The sequence below is a fragment of the Barbus barbus genome (assembly GCF_936440315.1).
Source record: "Barbus barbus genome assembly, chromosome: 10".
Taxonomy (NCBI): Eukaryota; Metazoa; Chordata; class Actinopteri; order Cypriniformes; family Cyprinidae; genus Barbus; species Barbus barbus.
In genome coordinates, this window is record NC_136738.1 from 22734759 (window position 1) to 22757651 (window position 22893).

Here is a 22893-nt window from a genome sequence, read left to right on the forward strand (position 1 = left end):
AAAAAAAATCTTATTCCTTCTACAATAATGATCATTTCAAATATTACATTTTCTGGTCTGAGTGGATCTTACTGTATCAAAAAATAATATACCAATCTGCAGTGCCAGAGATCATTCAAAAGATGTTTAGAGAAGAGCACAATGGATGCTTAACAATTCATTTATTTTGGCGATTCATGAACACTGGACGGATGAAGAATTTTCATTGCGCAAAAGAGAGAAAATGCAGTAGAAATTCTAGTACAGAGACCCAATTTCATAGCTGTAAACCACATAAAAATGGAATAGAACAAATGAATCAAAAAAAAAAAAAACAGGTAGTGTTAAATAAGGCACATGAACTGATCGTAAAAAAAAACTCAATATCTGAATAACCATTTTTGGAGTGTAAATGTCTTTTACGTTGCTTTTGGACACATAAAATAGAACAGAGAACATATGGTATAACTAATGTATACATATTCAGATCTTTCAGAGGTAAATGCAGAATAGGAGAAATTATATTCAAACTAATGAAGGGCATAAAGGACAAAATGAACACACATCAAAAATCATACTGTAACAAAATGGTCAAACGTATATTTAAATAAGTAGTGACGAAGTATACTTTATATCTCTGGATGACACTTGTGCCCCTTATATACCAAAGACTGCAACCTGTGTGCTCTTTATAGTTTTTGTCACGTGACCACATTTGGCCTAAGTATCAGCTGAACAGATACAGATAATACCCAGCTAAAACAATCCCTGTTTACCAAGGCACAGAAACAGTTGTGCTTACACTCATAGTTCATAATACTCTCATATATCTTCTGTAATAGTAATTATTCTTATGTAATTCTCTATTTTTATTTTACAAACTGTTTTATACATAAATAATTTAATCTTTCCTTTTTTATGCAGTTGCAGCCGATGACCGTCCATAGACAGTCGATGGCTTCATTTTTTCCCTAAAGCAATAGTTTATCCAAAACTGAAAATGCTGTCATCATTTACTTCCCCTCATGTCATTCCAACCCAATAGGACTTTCTTTCTCCTGTGGAACACACAAGATGATTTTTTTTTTTTTTTGCAGATTAAAAGGAAGTCATACAGGTTTGGAACAAAGTTAGGAGTTAGGGTGAGTAATTGATGACTGGATTTTAATTTTTTAATAAACTATCCCTACTCAAATCCCTGACTGGAGTACGAGCAAATATGTTTGATTAGTTTTCGCCTGTTGACTACGTAAATATGCTGAAATGATTTGAGAATCATTTTATAAATAATTAACAGAACCTCATCCATTTGTTGCCACTGCACTTGGGAAAAAAGCGCATTACTGAAATCTGATTTTCATTCAAGATTAAGAGGTCTGCCAGAGTCCAATGTAAAATCAATAATGATAAGTGCTCCATTAATATAAATGTTTTACGGGGGAATTATCTATTCTCTTTAGGAAAATGTTCAACTTGTTCTGGAAAAAAAAAAAAAAAAGATTCTGCATACCTCAGGATATTGCCATTAAAGTATAAAGGGCTACATTAACTGTCATGCTGCTTTTGCATTTTAATATTGCCATCAAAATCATTTTAAACATTTCCAAGCCAAACAGATAGCAAATACTAGCTGAATAGATAGCAAAAGAGTTGGTCCCAAAGACAGAGGTATGGAAGATTAGCGCTAGGTCTCATCAGTTCCTTAAGATACTGCTTGAGAAGTTTAGCCCCGCCTTCTCTTTCTCCTCACTGGACAGATGTGTGATAGGATGAAGTTAACCATGTTTGATATAATGTCAGGTGGAGGGTGTAGCTGATGAGGGTGATGGTGGGCGAGTGTCATCTCCCAGGCGTCCACCAGCTGGACATTAAGACCTTTAAACATGGCTCGGAGCACTGCGTCAAGCTGTTGGGAGAACCAGTCGCTGTTGAACAAGCTGGACTCGGGGTCCAGTTTCTGGAGGTTGGCTGTGCGCATCAGCACTAAAGTTGCCGGTTCTCGGTTCAGAAGTCGGATCACCGCCCTGCGGATGTGGCGCAGGCGCCGTATGTACACTTGCACTGGGAAAGTGCTGAAATGCGACCAGATGCTGATCACGACCACCGTGTCCGAGCCCCCTCGTAAGCCATCCAACTCATTTGAGATGTAGTGCATCTCAGCTGAGGATACGGACGTGAAGCGGATTGGTGGCCCATGGCAGCGGTATCTCAATAATATGTTGTGATTGCTGTCCACTGCCATGTACGGGCCAACATTCTTTGGGCTATGAAAGTTGAATTCCTTAAACTCTATTGTGAGATAAAACAAAGGGCAAGTTGTAGAAAAGACAATAGATTCATGCCCACTCAGGAAGAAAATGTGTAAAATACTTACTTGGCATGAAGATATATGAAAAACTCACCCTAGACTTCAAACAAATACAGTCAGGTCCATAAATATTGGGACATTGACACAATTCTAACATTTTTGGCTCTATACACCACCACAATGGATTTCAAATGAAACGAACAAGATGTGCTTTAACTGCAGACTGTCAGCTTTAATTTGAGGGTATTTACATCCAAATCAGGTGAACGGTGTAGGAATTACAACAGTTTGCATATGTGCCTCCCACTTGTTAAGGGACCAAAAGTAATGGGACAGAATAATAATCATAAATCAAACTTTCACTTTTTAATACTTGGTTGCAAATCCTTTGCAGTCAATTACAGCCTGAAGTCTGGAACGCATAGAGACATCACCAGACGCTGGGTTTCATCCCTGGTGATGCTCTGCCAGGCCTCTACTGCAACCGTCTTCAGTTCCTGCTTGTTCTTGGGGCATTTTCCCTTCAGTTTTGTCTTCAGCAAGTGAAATGCATGCTCATTTGGATTCAGGTCAGGTGATTGACTTGGCCATTGCATAACAGTCCACTTCTTTCCCTTCAAAAACTCTTTGGTTGCTTTTGCAGTATGCTTTGGGTCATTGTCCATCTGCACTGTGAAGCGCAGTCCAGTGAGTTCTGAAGCATTTGGCTGAATATGAGCAGATAATATTGCCCGAAACACTTCAGAATTCATCCTGCTGCTTTTGTCAGCAGTCACATCATCAATAAATACAAGAGAACCAGTTCCACTGGCAGCCATACATGCCCACACCATGACACTACCACCACCATGCTTCACTGATGAGGTGGTATGCTTAGGATCATGAGCGGTTCCTTTCCTTCTCCATACTCTTCTCTTCCCATCACTCTGGTACAAGTTGATCTTGGTCTCATCTGTCCATAGGATGTTGTTCCAGAACTGTGAAGGCTTTTTAGATGTCGTTTGGCAAATTCTAATCTGGCCTTCCTGTTTTTGAGGCTCACCAATGGTTTACATTGACACACATACACCTACCTCCTGGAGAGTGTTCTTGATCTGGCCAACTGTTGTGAAGGGTGTTTTCTTCACCAGGGAAAGAATTCTTCGGTCATCCACCACAGTTGTTTTCCGTGGTCTTCCGGGTCTTTTGGTGTTGCTGAGCTCACCGGTGCGTTTCTTCTATTTAAGAATGTTCCAAACTGTTGTTTTGGCCACGCCTAATGTTTTTGCTATCTCTCTGATGGGTTTGTTTTGTTTTTTCAGCCTAATGATGGCTTGCTTCACTGATAGTGACAGCTCTTTGGATCTCATCTTGACAGTTGACAGCAACAGATTCCAAATGCAAATAGCACACTTGAAATGAACTCTGGACCTTTTATCTGCTCATTGTAATTGGGATAATGAGGGAATAACACACACCTGGCCATGGAACAGCTGAGAAGCCAATTGTCCCATTACTTTTGGTCCCTTAACAAGTGGGAGGCACATATGCAAACTGTTGCAATTCCTACATCGTTCACCTGATTTGAATGTAAATACCCTCAAATTAAAGCTGACAGTCTGCAGTAAAAGCACATCTTGTTCGTTTCATTTGAAATCCATTGTGGTGGCGTATAGAGCCAAAAATGTTAGAATTGTGTCGATGTCCCAATATTTATGGACCTGACTGTATCTGTACTTCAGTTGTCTCAGGCCACATTTACATTGTACTTTTTATGAAATCTATTCAATATGACTATACTATACACTATATTTTCTGAAAACAATATTGGAGATGTGGTCAAAGCCACAAATCAATAAAGACTACAAATCAATTCAGCACCTTTAAAGAGAGTTTCAAAAATAGTACTGACCTGGAACAAGGGCAATGAGATACTCGTACCATTGTCGCACAGTGGAGTCTCCATACATGTACACCATTTTCCCTCGAAGACACTGTGTTATGACTGAAGAGCCATTAAACTGACGCATGACAATACCACTCAAAGGCCTCCATGATCCCTGGTAGTAGTACCCGGAAGGAGTGAATTCAAGGTGCATGCCTTTGGTTTGTACTGGAAGGAAAGAGGAAACAGAAGAAAGAATGAAAATGATGATGAGAGAAAGAAAGAAAAAATGCTGATAAGAACTTAGAATTTAAACCTGCCAATACTGTTCTTGTATATTTAAAATGATACACCTTTAAAAGTTTGGGGTCAGTAAGTTTGTGTTTTGTTTTTTACCCAAAAAAACACGAAAATTCTGTCAGTCACCCTTGTGTGTTTCCAAACCTGTAAGACCTTCATTCATCTTCAGAACACAAATTATGATACTTTTGATGAGATCCGAGAGCTTCCTTACCCTACATAGACAGCAATACACAACTACCATGTTCAAGGTCCAGAAAGGTAGTAAGGACATCGTTAAAATAGTCCATGTGACATCAGTGGTTCAACTGCAATTTTTTGAAGCTATTAGAATGTTTTGTGCGCAAAGAAAACAAAAATAACAATTTTTGTTGTTTTTTAATTTTATAGCCGTCTATACAGGGTCAGAAAGCTCTTGGATTTTATAAATACCTTAATTTGTTTAGAAGATGAACAAAGGTCTTACAGTTTTGGAACGACATGAGGGTGAGTAATTAATGACAGAATTTTCCATTTTTGGAACACATTTAAATTGCAACAAAAGTGCATCATGGGTTCCACAAAAATATTAAGCAGCACAGCATTTTCAACACTGATTATGATGCAATGCACCAAATCAGCATATTAGAATGATTTCTGAAAGATCATGTGACACTGAAGACTGGAGCAATGGCTGATGAAAATTCAGCTTTGCCATTATAGGATTAAGGTACGTTTAAAAATATACTACAATAGAAAACATTTTAAATTGTAATAATATTGCACATTATAACACCGCTCTCTGAAATACTTGATTCTGGTTGGTCAATCACAACATTCCGAGGTGTGTTATTCCCCGATTACAACCGGTAAAACTAATAACACAGGCTCATCCAGGTACTAGGAGTGATCTTGACCATGTATCGCTCTGCTGTCGCTGATCAGTGTTTCGTGTCTAATTATTTAGACTACTTTTGAGGCAAGCGCCGTGTAATAAGTATGATAATGTACAGCCAGCTGGTTATCGCAAAATAAAGAACTTACAATCAATTGCAAGTGTTAGTTCCGACATATCTCTGCTATCAGTTCTTTATCAGCTGTTCCACCTTTTCCAAACAATGTGATTCCCAACTGAGCCAGATATATGGAGTATACGTAGCACTATTAATACCTCCTCAGTTTAGCCAAGTTCACAAACAAACCTTCAACCCCCCTTCTTTTGACATCAGTATTATTTCTTCCACATATTGTATATTCTGTGCACTTGCTGTACAAGGTTTCTCTCTCTCCATTTCAGATCACTGTATCGTGACAAGCCATGCAAGCAGTCCTCAAACATAAGTCATTGTCTCTATTAACTGCATCATCCTCATAAATAATTTTCAAATCAATAGCTGACTTATTGTGTAATGTGTACAGTCACAGTTATTGTATTAAAGGTGGGGTATGTAATTTTTTGAAAACGCTTTAGAGTCAGGGCCAAGTACCAAAACAAACTTGTAGCCAATCAGCAGTAAGGGCCGTGTATACTCATGATATGATGGAGAGAGCGTTCAGTGAACAGCCGAGCAACAGAAAGATAGAGATGGCGGATACAAAACATAAGTGGAAAACGTCTGTGGAACAATAAGGTGAGAAGTAGGACCTGTATAAATATCGGATCAGCTTTCCAGTGCTAGAGAGAACTCGAGGAGCGGAAGGCCTGCAATTTGTGTCAGCACGTCATAAATAGAACGTGCCAGCAGTTTTCTGTCGGAGATTTTTCGCGCCTCGCAGCATCCAGTGTAGACACAGGGTGCGTCTCAATCAGCTCCCGAGCTCGTGAATCAGTAGATCGTGTACACGAATTCGGTCACTGGTAAGTTCCCTAACTCACTGCACGTTGGTACAGTGATCACTGGAATTCCAGTGACATGATTAGTGTCAACAGTGTCAACAGACAACATTGTAGAACGTCACCGCTTGAATTAATAAACAACAGACAGGACTGATATTTTTTATTCTCTTTAAACCCATCATTTTGCTTTGTTTCACAGAACTAATCATTGCCTGGGTTGCGTAATTACGTATGTGTGGGGCAGAGCTATCAAAATAGGGGCTAGACCCTTTTGGGGTAGGGGTGTGTTTGTTTTGGTGATTTCAAATATCAACACTGGCTTCCAGAAATCGCTTACTCCACCTTTAATGTCATGCTGATGGTACCTTGGGAGGTTAACCGCAGACTCCGCTATAATTTACTGCAAAGCCGAAAACCCATATACAACCAAAGACAATTGTTAAGAACCAACAACAAATCAATCTTTATGTTTTATTGCCAGAGTATTTTAAAGGTGGGGTATGTCATTTTTCAAAAATGCTTTAGGAAACTGAGTCGGGGCCGAGTACCAAAACAAACTTGTAATCAGCAGTAAGGGGAGTGTCTACTCATTATGTGGAGGAGAGAGCGTTCAGTGAACAGCCGAGCGACAGAAAGATAGAGATGGCAGATAAAAAAAACAATAGAGGAAAACGTCTGTGGAACAATAAGACAAGTAGGACCCGTGTAAATATCGGATCAGCTTTCCAGTGCTGGAGATAACTCAAGGAGTGCAAGGCCTGCGATCGGACGCCGAGGTTGCTTTGGTTCTTCTCGATAGGCGAGTAACTCCGTGTCTACACCGGACGTGCCGTAACAGCTAAAGTCTGGCTACACTGGACACAATAAAGCGACTGTTGAAAATCATTTGAAATTTGTGTCAGCATGTCATAAATAGAACGCGGCAGCAGTTTTCTGTCAGGGATTTGTTGCGTCGAACTGCGCAGCATCCAGTGTAGACCGCATCACTGATTAGAATGACTTCTATAGTGTTTTGTCTGTTGTAGACATGGTGTATCATTGGTTTTACTTTGTTTCACAGAACTAATCGTTACCTGGGTTGCGTAGGCTATGTATGTGTGGGGCGGAGCTATCAAAATAGGGGCAAGACCCTTTTGGGGTAGGGGCGTGTTTGTTTTGGTGATTTCAAATATCAACATTGGCTTCCAGAAATCGCTTACCCCACCTTTAAACTGAACTGTGTTTTTGATCAAAACAATGCAGCTTTGGTGAGAGATTTCCTTCAAAAACTTATAACCAAAAAAAATAAAAATAAAAATAATAATAATAATAATAAATATAAATATATATATATATATATATATATATATATATATATATATATATATATATATATATTTACCAACCCCAAACTTTTGAACGGCAGTGTAAATATAATATTACATGTGCCACAATACCTTTAGCAGGTTGAACAGTCACATTGCCCACCCCTGCAGAGTGTATTGGAATTTTGATATTTACTCCACTAGAACAAAACAAAATTAAAGTGTCATTCATGAAGAAAGTAGAAAAAAAAAGAAGTGTATGTTCATCATTAAACTGAAATATTTATAATATATATAATCTGCATTCTATGCACAGTAGATGTTGGCATCAGCCAACAGAAATAAATAAGTGGCTCAACCACTACTCTAAATGTAGAAATAGGTTTAACATCTCACTAACCTTTGGAAGAAGTGTGACTCATAAACAGTGAGAAGGTGTTTCTTATACCCCCCTTTTGAGTGGTTAATCCGTGTATCACAGTCCAACATCTTGGGTTTATAACAGAACCAGGGTTCTCCGGTCTGGGGGTCTGTGTAGTTGCAAAGCGGCTGCTGTTTGTTTGGCAAACACAAATTACACAGAGTGGTCTCAGAGAGGTACCCTGAACGGAAGAGGCTCTTGAAGAACACTCGGTCTGATTGTTCCTCTCTCAATCGCCTGAGGACCATCACAGCTTCACTGGGGTGAATCATTGTCAGTTCCACCTGGGCAACACCTGCCCAAAGCAGCGGGAAATATACTGCGTAGTTTCCATTGTTGTGGTCATGTACCTGACCAGACACACCTGCTGCCAGTTCTGGCGTGTGAAGTCGCGCAACTAGAAAGTCTCCTCCGTGTTTTTTGGCCTGACCCAAAAAGTTGTGCATCTGCACCTTCACTACCAGTTGCCCACCCACCTGCAGATCTCCAGGGTCTTGGATCGTATAATAGCTCTGTGCAGGATCGCTACTTTGACGTAACGGCAGTCCCAGGACCAACGGCTCTGGCCAGGAGATGGATTTGAGAAGATAGCTCTCCTCCCTGCCTTCCTCTGCAGTGGGCTCCTGGCCGAGGTGGGCACAGAAGGAGTAGTTAAACTCTACCGGTAGAATAAATTCAGAGGTCTTTAAGACTGACTGGATGCTGTTCTGAAGCTGATAGAAGGTAGAAACTGTCTGACAGTTCCAGCTCTGCGGAAGACAAAACATAGAAGCTTTAATGTGAAATTTCATTACAGAGAAGCTTGAGAAGGTTTCCAGAGTTCAGAGGGCAAGATTAATCTCTGTTGGCTTATTACAATAACCTTCAAAAATAAGTGCATGATCATGAAATATTACAAAACATGCTTTGTACCCTGACTTTAAAAGTAACCATCTTACAGTAAGAACCTCATATGCTTTTTCACAAGCAAAATTGTAACATGACAATAGGTGAATGAGCTGCTGTGTGCTAAATCTAATAATTAGAAAATCATTCTATATTTACATCCACAAACAAACAAATTATGTTGCCTACAACCTGTTGTTTTCTGACCACAAACCACTTCACTGTAGTATTATCTTCTTCAAGGTAGTTAGCTATCATAAAAATGAAAAGTAACAGACTGCACACACTGTGATTTTTTAAAAGTCCTTTAGGATTGTCATGTCACACTGTGTCGACAGTCAAGACGTGTTAAAAACTGATTTTTACATTATCAACCTATAAACGTTCAGTGACTGCGAGCGTCATTGCACGCGGGGCTGAAATGTTGGCTATCATGAAAAGTATATGAGCGTAGGGCTGGGCGATATGTCAAAAATATCTTATCGATAATCGCCTTAAAAAAATATTGCGATATCCGATAATATAGTCTGCCTAAGCCCCGCCCCCGCTAAGAAAACATTGCCGACATGCACCATATTCAGTTTGGTCTTAATTATTGCCACGTTAAAGTTTGGTATTACTTTTCTTAGTTTGTGCTTAAACTAACAGAAAACATTAGCTTTATGTTGGTGTTGCTAATAATTTCCACTTTGTTCTTATCAAATTTGTGTTTGAAATTAATTTCGTTTTGTGAGAAGAACTGTTGAGGAAAAATGATAGAACCCAATTTTAAGTTCATCATGGTGAAGTTGGACATTCTGGCGGCGATTGTAAGAATGATAAATGCATGTTGGTGTCATAGTAATGTCTTGAATAAATATGCCTGTTTTCCGATGGTACTCTTTCCTTTTGGCATTAGACAAATTTCACGATGGTAAGTTTAATTTCCTTGATTATAATAATTGTAGCGCTGTTTTTAAACTTGTAGCTATAAGTTATTTGATATTTATCATGTATGACTAAAGTCATGCAGAGATTAAAAAGAATTCTGAGCAAAAACATTGTTTTTTTTTTTTTCTGGTAGCCTTGTTCAGAGGTCTCTTTTGGCAAAATAAAAATAACTGATTTATTTAGAACAATTTTAAATTTTAGTTTTGTATTTTAGTTTATATTATTTTTATTTTATTAATCAAAATACAATGCCCAAAATATAATATTCAATGTTGGGCTGCCGAATCTCCGAACGCGTGCATGTTGAGGGGCGAGCTGAGTAGCCTATAATGTCTTCATCCGTTTGCAACAAAACTTTATAGTTTTGTTGCAAATGAATTAAGAATTTATAGTGCTATATCTCAGCTTAATTAAACATAATTATACTGTATACACCGTTTAAAAAAAATCTGTAAAAATAGGGCACTGTGCTGTATGAATAGGCTGTGAAGGAATTTGCGTATTTTAATTATAACTGTCATGTGTGTGGATTTTCATCATTATACAATAAATATTCAGAAACACATGCAGTGCCACTGTTTTCTGTTTAACTTTGATTAAACTGGAGATCAAAATAGAATGGCCTTACCCTAAATAAAGGATCAATTATACTGGAACACATCTCCAAAATAATCGCATACACAGATGCACATTGCCTTTACAGTAGTCAGCGCCGAACAACAGGAAAATAAAATATAAACTGAGGTTACAAAAGTGATTCAGTCAAGATCAGTGAGGGATTTTCTTTTCTTTTGTTCTTTGATCAACATTAATGACTGGCGGCAGCGACTGCTGTCAATGCACGGATCCAATACACCCTCTTTACGTTCACTTAAGACATAACCGATTATATTTATGGGATATTTGGATATAATTTTGTGTGTATTTGTCCATTCGAACGTGTAAGAATGCGAGAAAGAGAGCTCAGTCCAGTGTTCGCGTAGGCTATATAAGAGGTGTGCGTGTGTGTGTGTGTGTGTGTGTGTGTGCGCGTGAGAGAAAACAGCGTGCGAGTGCAGAAGTGAGTTCTATTTCGTCTTCTTGCAGTTGAATCTTTTGAAAATCACAAAAAATGCGCATACAGGAATCGAGAAGCAGAATCGAAATTTAATTTTATAACAAGTAATTCGTTCCTGACCTTACGCATCTGATCTTATCTCCAAAATTGGAATAGCTTTTCGATTCCCAACCCTCCTATTAAATTATTTCATTCTTGCATACAAAAAGACCTGTACGGTGACTATGGGGCTGTGTAAAATATTTTTTGCAACTTACTAGGTTTATCATTTGTCATTTTTTTTCCTGATAATGTCGATAATCGTCTGTTTAATAAGTCCTGACTGTTGACATCGACATCGCGATACTTACGAGACATCCATTACGAGATATACGATTATATCGTCATATCGCCCAGCCCTATATGAGCGACAGCAATACCAGCATATTTAAGAAGAATAGTGCAAGCGCGAGTACACACCCACATGACAACAGCGGTGCAACCGGTGTTTATATAGCAAAGGCAACGTATAGTAATTCCGTGAGCGCCGGAGATTATGGCGGATAGAAGAAATCTCTAACATTAATTCTAATCATGGCTTGTCTTGAAAAACGAAGACAGTTTAATGTTCGTTGTAGGAGAAGTCACACTGCAGGACTGTGTGCCAAATCTACTGACACTGCCAGAGTTTCATCGGAGGTAAAATTTGATCGCAACGGCCATTAATCGGCAGTCGGTGAACATGTCATACTAACGATCAAAGACTACAGATTTTAGCCTAAGATTATAGGAATGTTTTAGGATTTTCAATATTGGTCTCAGATGGCCAAATCATGGTCATTTGGGTTTAAGTCTTGCACAAATAATAAAAATATGAACTACTTATTTCCACGTTGCAAATAAGATGGATTACTGTTTTTTTTTTTCATGAACTAGAACAATACTTTAGTGGATCATGACTGGCCATGGCTGTACTGTATAATGTGGCCACAAAAAAATTTGTCCATTTAAGAGAAAAACTCTGATTGGAGGATTTAAGCAAAACTGCAACCATGAAAGCTTGTGGATACTTGCTACCAATGCAAGATGATGCAAACGCAAATGCAAAATGAAACTTTTTTTTTTTTCAGTACAAATAACCAGCGGGCAAATACTGAATATGATTTTGCTTAATAAATCGAGAGAAACAGAAATCGTGATTACAATTATAATATGATTTATCATGCAGCCCTATGAGTTTCTGTAACTCACTCTGTCATTTTCCTGTTTATCACTGTAAAGCTGCTGTAACACCATCTATACTGTATAAAGCACTATAAAAATAAAGGTGACTTGACTTTTACTCACTTCCAATGAGGTGATATTCCAGAGCAGGAATAAGAGTCCTGACAGAGCCAGTAGAGTGAAGAATGGGACATATTTGGGAAGGTATTTCTCCATGGTTTCCTCTCTCTTGTCATCCTCCTCTCCAGCACTACAGCGGATCATGGCTGGACATTATTGCATGCTAATCAAATAGAACAGACCACAATAGCATGTATACATCCGTATCCAAATTCATTTATGATGGCTTTATGTCAAACCAGACTCCCATTTAAACAATTTCAAATTAAAATATAGCTGCAAGCAGCGATGACGGGCCCAAGCCGTCAGTGCATACGCCACCCCCGTGGCATCGATAAAACGGTGCCCAGCTAGCACACACATTACAGTAACCCTCTGGCAGTTTGGTTTTAAGGGATACGGCAATTAAAGGGTTAATCCAACCCATCAACTCTGTGAAACACACACACACACACACACACACACACACACACACAGAACAACATATAAAACTTTATAACTTTGTAACACTTTACAATAAGGTTTCAGTTTTTAACATTAACTATATTAATTAACATGAACAGTAAGTATCTAGTATTTATGGTATCACTTTCTATGAAGCCCGTATTTATAACACGTAATAAAAGGTATTCTTAAGGCCTTATAATGAATGCATAATGCATTATAAATAACATAAGTAACTCTGCAACTACATGTCATCTAGCAGTCATGAGAGTATTAGTAGTGTGTCTGCCGACTATACTGTATGCTAACGCTTTATTTTAATGGTTCCTCAAGAGACAAACTGAGTATAGGATTATTTGCAAGTATGTGAACATTCTACCTACCCTACCCAAGTCAACTAATACAAATAGTTTTATATAAACATTCATGCACTCAAGAGATGTCGTAAGGTATTTATAGGCAGCTATAAATGATTTGTTCTCGAGCATATATATGTTTAATAATTGTATTTTTCATACTTTATTAACGATCAATTTAACATTTCTAAATTATTATGTTATTTACAAACCAGTTATTTAGGAGTTTTCAGTGGATCATAAGATCACTTAGAAAGTGTAATTGATTAATAAACTATTTAAAAATGTACATTTATAAATCATATTTAGACATCATAATAATTGCTCAGTGTGTTAATAAATGCTTTAACACATATTCCTGCTGTAATTCATGATTAAGTCAGGTAGTTATAAAACATTTAGCAGTTGCCAGCCATCTATTTGTGTGAGCTCATCTAAAGTGAGGACTATTTATACCTTATAAAGCATTTACAAAGCAGATTTAAAGGCTCATTTATCTAACAGAAAAGTTAAACAAACACAACACAGAGGGTTACAGAACGATGCAAAAAAATGAAACAACTTGACATCTGATAAAAATAAATAAATAAATAAACCTCTATAATTTCATTGAACAAAAATAAATAAAGTGTACAGTTGTGCAGTTTCATTTTTTGCATCTTGAAAAAGTATTTCTGTTCTATATCATTTCTGTTTTGTTTATTTATTTTTTACGTTAGGAACATAACTGATCCTTTAAATCTCCTTTGTAATAGATATGCCTAATAAATCACGAACAAGCCATTTATAGCTGTATTAAAAAACTGATTACTAATGACTAATGATGTTGGGACAATATGACTAATGATTCATAGCGTGCAGTTATTATAAAGTGTTACCCTATAATGTATTATAATTGTTGTTATGATTATTCATGAGATTTTATAAGACCTTAAGGTTATTTTATAATCCATTATGCATTCATTATAATGCCTTAAGAATACCCTTATAATGTATTATAAAAACGGGCTTCATAGAAAGTGTTACCGTATTTATTAGTGTTAGTTAATATTCAAAACTGAAACATTATTAAGATTTAAAGTTTTATCTCTCTCTCCCCCACCCCCTCAATCCTCACTCACAGTCAGACACCCACACAGTCACCCACAGAGTGACAGCAGATCTCTGATAAGTTTGAAAATTTTCTTCTCGCCATAGTGTATTGTAAATTCATGAAATGAATCACATATCCTCAGACTGTCTTGTTCTGTTTATGTAATTTTTTATGAAGTGTTTGGAAGCTGCTCTTAAAAAAAAAAAAAAAAAAAAATTGTGTTGTTTTGAGCAAATAAATTGCATTCCCGCTAAAAAACAAACGTTGTGGCAGGAAAATGTCCCCTATAATTTTTTTTTATTTATGTCCCTGTACACAAACAGGGACATGTCAAATATTATTGGGAAACCTGCCACAGCAATAATTAATCTGTCTTCCATTTTGCTTGGGAACTAATGTGGTCGGAACCAAAGTTTGCAAGGCTGCGTTCTCTGGAACCCTCACAAGCAGAGGACTTCTACATTCAGATTGGTTGCCGCCCAACCGCGTCATAGGTCATTACCATAAAGTTGACCTGACTTCAACTCTCCTAGACGCCCTCACCGTCCAAGACGCGCCGCGCCGCTCTCGCCGGAGCTCGCCGGCGGCGGTGTGAACGGACAGTTAGGGGAACAATAAGGGCCCTGCGCCTTACTGGCTTGGGCCCTAATAATAATTCTTAGGGGAACAATAGGGCCCTGCGCCTTATTGGCTTGGGCCCTAATTAAAATCATTTTTACCCCCTGTAGTCTGGCCCTGAATCGCAGGTGAAAATTTAATTTTGTACCCCCCTCTACAAACCAGTGGACTACTCAGTAAATATACATTGATACCACTTAATATGCTGGCTTTCAGCAATATGTATGTTAATCTTTCTTTTTAAAAAAATTGACAAAATCAAACATTTCAGCTGGGGAAGTTTCTGAAATTTGGTTGATTTGACAGAATGACCCAGTTCTATTTCTGTGTATCTACTGCCAAAAGAGTGAATGGACATTTTCATTAAGCCCTTTGCTGCAGATACCTATAGAGCTTGGCAAACTACGTCACGCCGTGTCAGATTCCGCCATGTTTTATGTAACGCTCAGGCAGAGGTGGGTAGTAACGAGTTACATTTACTTGAGTACATTTTTTGAGTAACTAATACTTTTAAGAGTATATTTAAAATTGGGTAATTTTACTCTTACTCAAGTACATTTTTAGTGAAAAAACGGTACATATACTTCGTTACTGTGGGCGACTCTCCTCTCGTTACTTTATCTTAATGCAATACGTAATAATAAAGATAAAAATGCTTCAATTTATTCCAAACGTGCCGTCTACCTTTCTCTGGGCAATGAACGATGTCCGTTCGCAAATGATTCATTCTTTTGAGTCAATTCTGTTCGAAGGCTCGATCAAACCATTTGAATGATTCGTTCAGTTCCCTGCCGCACGCTGAAGCGGTTCTCACTCAGATAAGGTTCTCACAGAAAGTTTATGAACATTAAGAGCGTTGAAGACGTGGCTTTGGATCTACAGTCAATTGAAAGCAAATCTGCAAAGGCTATGGTTTGCTAGCTATGAAGATAATAATTCACAGCCATATCACCCTGCAGCCCAAGACCGGTTGCTCACTGAAGCTAAGCAGGGTTGAGCCTGGTCAGTACCTGGATGGGAGACCTCCTGGGAAAACTAGGTTGCTGTTGGAAGAGGTGTTAGTGAGGCCAGCAGGGGGTGCTCACCCTGCAGTCTGTGTGGGTCCTAACGCCCCGAAATAGTGACGGGGACACTATACTGTAAAAAGCACCGTCTTTCGGATGAGACGTTAAACCGAGGTCCTGACTCTCTGTAGTCATTAAAAATCCCATGGCACTTCTTGTAAAAGAGTAGGGGTGTAACCCCGGTGTCCTGGCCAAATTCCCTCTACTGGCCTTTGTCTATCATGACCTCCTAATAATCCCCATCCACTTGATTGGCTCTATCTCTCTCTCCTCTCCACCTGTAGCTGGTGTGTGGTGAGCGCACTAGCGCCGTTGTCCTGTGGCTGCCGTCGCATCATCCAAGTGGATGCTGCACACTGGTGGTGGTTGAGGAGAGACCCCCCCCACATGATTGTAAAGCGCTTTGGGTGTACAGCAATACACAATAAATGCGCTATATAAATGCATCATTCATTCATTCATTCATTCAAGATCTTCATTAGATGAAAAGTGCTGTCGGTTCCACAGGTATAGATTCGATTACAGTACACGAACCACTATGACATTACCAGTTTTTTGTAAATGTAACTTATACATTAAATACAATCTAGAATTAATTAATTAAATAAGCTGTCACAGAATATGAAATGAACACCCGCCAAACCCGCGTTAGTTCCAGGAGGAATGCCTTTGCTTGGACACAATTAAATGTTGATATTTTCACAATATTTACGCTTGCAGAAATAAAAGCGACATTTGTTTACATTTTGCGGAACAGACGGAAGAAGATCCGTCATATGCATTTATTTCATTATGTTCAGATGTTCTGTAGCGGTCTTGTGAGGAGATTTCTCTCTTCTCCGTTTCAGAGGTTATATACATACAAAATACATAATTAATAATCAATTAATATACTTAATATACTTTAAAATATAATTTAATTCAGTGATGCAAATCAGAATTTTTATCAGCTGTTACTCCAGTTTTCAGAGTCATATGATCCTTCAGCAATCATTCTAATATATTGATTTATTATCAGTGTTGTTGAAAAAAACAGCATATGCTAGTTTGGTATGTTTTGAAGCTGTGATGCTGGTTTATGCTGGTCTTTTGCTGGTTTATGCTGGTCCTTAGCAGGTCATGTGCTGGTCTTAAGCTGGTCAAACCATTTTAAGACCAGTTTAAACCAGCCCAAACCAGCATCCCATGCTTCAAAACATACCTATACCAGCATATGCTGGTTTTTTCAACAGGGTTTTGCTGCTTTTTTGGAACCTGTGACATTTTGTTCACAATTCTTTTATGAATAGAAAGCTGAAAAAACAGCATTGATAATAAATCAAGATATTGGAATGATTTCTGAAGGATTATGTCACACTAAAGACTGGCTTAAAGGCTGATAAAAATTCATTTGCATCACTGAAATAAATTACATAAAAAAACATCTTTTGAACGGCAGTTGTGTGTGTGTGTGTGTGTGTGTGTGTGTATATATATAAATTTTATCTAAATATCTATATATCTAAATAAAAATAGGCTATATTCAGTATATGATCCAAAGTAGCGAGTAAGTTCTACTGGAGTAGTTTTTTTATCCGATACTTTTTTACTCTTACTCAAGTAACTATTCAGACTATTACTTTTACAGTAAATATTTCTACAAGTACCTTTTACTTTTACTTGAGTACAGTTTTTGGGTACTCTACCCACCTCTGCGCTCAGGAGCACACAGTGTAAACATGCAAATCACCACAGGAAAAAGCCGACCGCTTACTATTAATATTTTTTGAAAACCATCTTACAAACTCTTAGAATAAAACGGACTAATAAGTAAATCTCTTTAAATAAAAAATGGCTCTGTGGTTTGTCTGAGAGGCTGCATATATTCATTACTCAGTCTCCTTCACTACAGTGGTACTGATACAGACTATCTTAAACAGTGGATCGTTTAGCATTGTTATATCACAATATTGCCCAGTAAATCTGCTCAGTGTAAAGAATTAAGCCATTATAGAGGTAACAGAACTTACTATAAGCTGCTTTGAATCGATGTGTATTGTGGATGCTGTGCAAATAAATTATGAACCAAGTTGAAGATTCATTATTATTAGAGATGCCGAACAATGATAAACGATCAAATAAATGAATGAATGAAACTTAATCCTTACAAACAAGTGTCCTGGGATCAAAGAGCTGCCACAGATCATATTTCCATATATGATTTTCTTTTATTTGTAGTGTGAGGGCGAACAGTTTAATGCAAATCACTGTATATTAAATCTACAGAGATCAATTATTATGCCATATCTTATTTGAGTTGTTACCGAGTTTCAGTTTAACTTTCATCCGAGTTCAGTAGTGAATATTGACATTTTAAAGGCTATTATTTTATGTTTATGTGATTCAACTTAAGATCGCGTTGAATGATTAAGGCGTACTGTATCAACAGCGTTAATCAAAAGCAGAGGTATTTCATGCAGACACTGATAAGGGCTATCTTATGGCATCTATTAATGTCTGCAGGAAATACCTCTGCTTTTTCAGCTTTCTAAGGCTGAAAACAGCACGTTTTTCACACCGGCTGTGCAAAGGGCTATGGCAAATGATGTAAAGTGAGCAGGGGCGTAGATTACGCGGGGGACATGTCCCCCCCACTTTTTATAAAAAATTAATTCGTCCCCCGCACTTTTTCATTGGACAGTTGTGTTCTCGACATGTTGAGGTTTTAATGGAGCAATGTATATAAATGCAGAATGATTTAAAATTCAAAGAGACAAGATAATTTATACATGACGTTTACGTTTCCATGGCAATCAGTCACTCAGTTTGTCACGTCACTACACGCCCAGGCTCGCGCCCGCGGTCCCGCGCTGTATCCATCATTCATTAGAGGTCGAGATGAGTTCAAAGCGGCAAGAAACTCTTCAGTCCTTTTTTACGAAGAAGTCAAGCAGTGTAAGTTGTCATGTGGGATCCGAATAGTGTTGCACGGTGTTGAGTGACTCTGCCTATTGCTCTTGTTGAATAATTAGTTTTGATGTTCATTATATGGAGAAATAAAAAGCTGCCTGGACAAACATGCACTTATTTATTTTCAGTGTATTTTTCCGTAACTCTTTTGTAACGTCTTTTATTTTAACACGTATGTTATCAGAACCCTTCAAATAAGAATAAAGATCATGTTGAACTGAGATTTTACAGCGTTTGCAGCATTGTGACACTCTGCCAATAGTATACATGATGTATTTCAGTCAAACATGCAAGCACTGATCTGATACAGGACCGATCTTCATTTAGGGATGCTCTGTCATTATTGCAGTAATTTGACGTTTTTATGTGTTGTCAAGAATGAACAAGAAACAGTCAGCCTAGGTTTGTTAGGACAGAATCAGGACGACACACAGTGACAGGTGAGAAGAGTGGCTTTTAACACCTGGCTGTTTTTACATTGTATAAAATCTATTAATACACAAGTGTTTGTAGGATTATATATGCACCAATCATAGAAAACACATAATTAGTCAAATATAGAAAAATAAAAAAATAGCATTAGTATGATGAACAACTTCTCAGCTATCATTTTTAACTACAGTAGGTAATTATTAGCTTGCATATTGGTTGTTTATTTGTACTTAAGCACATATTAATTCTGTATTCTTCATGACCATATTCTGCATCCCATAATCCTAAACTTAACAACTACAACGACTACCTTACAAGCTATTAATAAGCAGTAAATGAAGAGTTTGAGGCAAAAGTCATAGTTAATAGTGAATGTGTTCCCCATTCTAAAGTGTTAAAAAATAATTTAGGATACAAATGATTGGTTATTGTCCAGCAGTACTTAATGTGTTATTTTCTTCTGTATGTCACTATTCCCTGTATGTACATGTTTCAAACACTGCTTTATTTGCTGTAGACAGAGGCAGAAGTGAATTCAGAGTTGAGAGTGAATGAGGCAGAAAGTTTCAGTGAGGCTTCAGAGGTAAAGATTATTTACAGCATTGTCTATGATAAGATATTTATTTTAACATAGACTAATCAGACTAATGTATAATAGAACAGAACAGAATAAAGGAGTATGTGAATGTGCAAGTATCCATTACTGTGTGCCATGTATACTGTACATACAACACACAAAATACAATCTGAAATATGTAAATAATAGTACCCTTATAAGGACATCTTTGTAGCTTATACTCAAAAAGGTGCACATTAGTACCTTAGAATACCAATATGAACCGTAATGTACAACTATGAAACTTTTTGAGGTAAATAAGGTACAAAGATGTGCTTTTAAGGGTACTGTCCCAGTGACAAGCTGTTGTATTTCTTTCTTTCTTTTTCTTTTTTCTATCTTTCTTTCCTTCTATTTTATAATCATATATAATAATATAATCATAAAGCATATTAAGCAAAAAGGTATGATTAAAAATAAAACCTGTCAATTAGACGAGGGTTAACTGAAAAAAACAACAACAAAAAAACAGGTATAACACTAGACATTCCGTCCCCCCCCCCACTTTTGAAATGATGGCTACGCCCCTGAAAGTGAGCCTTAACCACTCCAACGCGATCTTAAGTAGAATAACAGAAACATTAAATAATATCAACGTCTATATTCACTATATTATCCAGTCTCCGTGGTAGCTCCCGTTACCTAATTGCCCAGAATGCATTGCCGCTGTGACGACATATTCCCAGACTCTATTATTAAAATGGTCCTATATTTTATGTAGTATACAGTGTTTCAAATGTTAACCGGTGGACTGAAATTAAGCTAATGGGCATTTTACAAATCTAAATAACTCGGATAATAAAGTATTACTCTACATGAGAGCTTCAAAGGGATGAAGGATGTAGTAGGGGACCAAAAAAACGGTTCATATCTGGTTTGCTACGACTCTTCAATATGGCGGCCATGATAGTTTTCACTCCGAAGAGCCCTAACGGTGATGGATTTACGTTAAATCCAAAAACCTGGATCATTTCAGATACACAAACACAGCATTATCTATATCAAATTTTCTGATATCACATCTGTTCAGGTTTGCTTCATCTGAGTTAATCTATTTACCTGAAGCGGTCGGCTCTGATGAGCGGTTCTGTGAAGCCTCGCGCGCACTAATAGAGAAGCACGCCCATTGGCTACAACCAGCAGGTATTCTGGCCAATCACGAAAGTCGACATTGCGCAGCTGCATTATCCTATTGCATTTTTTATTATATTTTATTGTTTAACATTTTTATGCAGAATTTTACTCACTTTCTTGGGCTACTGGGTGAATAATAGATAGAAATCTTTTTTATTTCCCGTTTGAACTTGAACACACTCTACAGTTACTTTTTCCGATTAGCCTACTTATTCACAAAAGCCTATATTATTTATATTTTATCGATTCTCCTTTATTTATTTTTCTTTTCTTTTTTTAATTTCCTTTCAGAAATAGTTTACCTAATATACATTTAGAAAGTCTTCCAGTTCTGTGGACATTCACACAAAGACCAGGTCACTAGTCAGGTTGAGAAGCCACACAGCATTTGACCACTGGATTTACAAAAAATCATTTAAGTTTTAAGTGTTTTCTCAACATTTCAACTGCTGATAAACATTCTTTTTATTTGAATTATCACAGTGAGTATTGTATTACTATGTCTTTGGAAGGCTTTTGTATTTCAAACACATTAAAATTCACAAATTCATGTTATTCCCCATTTTTAATTTTTTTTGCACCCTGAGATTTTAAAGACACATATTTACATGTTAATGGTTCTCTGATTTCGGTTTAAGATCACATGACATTCAGCTAAACAAAATATTTTGCACATTATCAATTGAATAAAAGAACTGTCCCACTTTTGAACCATCTTCTAAAGTACGACAACAAAGAAATTTGAACAATATTGCTCAATTTGATGTGCAAATAGCCTACATCACAAATATAATTTCATTTAGAACATTGTTTTATTCATAACAGATTTATATCCTCAACATTCATTTTGTCTAAATCCTGTCAAGAGGTATTTCTTGTTTGATGATTTTATGGCCACATTTCTCACATAATTTCCTTTGCATGAATTCAACACCAATCATATTCACTTTAATGTTCTATAAGAAGAGATAAACACACTGAAGCTTAGGTGTCCCACCACATAACACTAAATAGAAGTAGTATATATTATATGTACTCTTAGTGAGTAATGTAATCTGAGACGCTTTAATATCCAGATACAATTCCACCCCCTATAGTCTCACAAAATCTGTGGAAAACACTGGATTGTTGAGACAAACACACACCATAATTTATATATATATATATATATATATATATATATATATATATATATATATATATATATATATATATATATATATATATACACACACAGCTATATAACCAAATAAGGCTGCTTTGTAGACGGTCTGTCTTGCTTCATCTGCTGTGCAGCTGCTAGCATCATGTGTTGCAATATATCATGTGTTCTTATACATTATAGCGCATTTCGAAAACATAGCCATTTTATCTCTGTCAACCCATTTATGTTTTAGTGGCCGAAACGCTAAACGTCGAGGCAACTTTATTTTGGTGTAAGGCCAAATCGGATGCTGTTTAGATGCATGTACGACTGAAACCGTAACTCGTGTGTTTATGATCATTGACTCACCTTCTGTACTGATGCTGCAGTCCCGACGTGCTGCTGCTGCCGACCGCTTTATTATCCGTCATGACACCAGCATCATAACCAACAGCCTGTCTTAAAAAATAACGAAACAGCCGAATCTTTGAAGCAGACTAGATTAGAGGAAAACCAGACCGCAAGTCGAGCTGCGCTTGCAACTATCAAACACTCAAGCACGCATCATCATCATCATCATCATTTCCGCCCCAGCTCTGAAAACAGGAGGAAATAGTAACAAACTATTTATTAAAATATCGCTTTTTTTGTTCCGTTCACAAACATGGTTACGTTGCATCTACAGATAAGGGTGCTCACGTGCCTCGCATTACAATGATTTAGTACTTTCTTGATTTGCGAGCATGCACACGCCAATGCACATATGGTTTATTCTGATTTTACTTTACAGTAAAGGCTACGTTTTGCACGTGTTGGTCTGTAATTTTAATAGAATGTAGATATGCATGCCAATTCA

The 22893-nt window shown here is 37.3% G+C and overlaps 1 protein-coding gene across 4 annotated transcripts; it reads right to left on the reverse strand.

Moving 5' to 3' along the window:
* Positions 1–144: 144 nt before the first annotated feature.
* Positions 145–22615, reverse strand: nxpe3 (neurexophilin and PC-esterase domain family, member 3). 4 transcript variants are annotated; one of them, XM_079426869.1, is made up of 6 exons: positions 22407–22615; positions 12191–12350; positions 7972–8741; positions 7704–7771; positions 4179–4379; positions 145–2268 (listed from the first exon to the last, which is right to left on the reverse strand). In XM_079426869.1, the coding sequence occupies exons 2-6, from the start codon at positions 12329–12331 to the stop codon at positions 1703–1705; spliced, it is 1746 nt and encodes a 581-aa protein (XP_079282995.1). In that variant the 5' UTR covers positions 12332–12350; positions 22407–22615; the 3' UTR covers positions 145–1702. The 4 variants fall into 4 exon arrangements, with proteins under 4 accessions (XP_079282995.1, XP_079282994.1, XP_079282996.1 ...); XM_079426868.1 differs by having other exon boundaries at positions 12191–12317; positions 22407–22612; XM_079426870.1 differs by lacking the exon at positions 22407–22615 and adding an exon at positions 20819–20867.
* Between the last annotated feature and the right edge of the window lie 278 nt (positions 22616–22893).

What these genes read in the sequence shown, in the direction of transcription:
- nxpe3 (XM_079426868.1), bottom strand. Translation starts at nt 22,468, where the DNA reads ATGACGGATAATAAAGCGGTCGGCAGCAGCAGCACGTCGGGACTGCAG. An exon ending in CTGCAGCATCAGTACAGAAG is followed by an intron (nt 12,318 to 22,406) that starts GTGAGTCAATGA and finishes GATCCGCTGTAG; the next exon opens with TGCTGGAGAGGAGGATGACA. An exon ending in GAGTCACACTTCTTCCAAAG is followed by an intron (nt 7,772 to 7,971) that starts GTTAGTGAGATG and finishes GTTTTGTTCTAG; the next exon opens with TGGAGTAAATATCAAAATTC.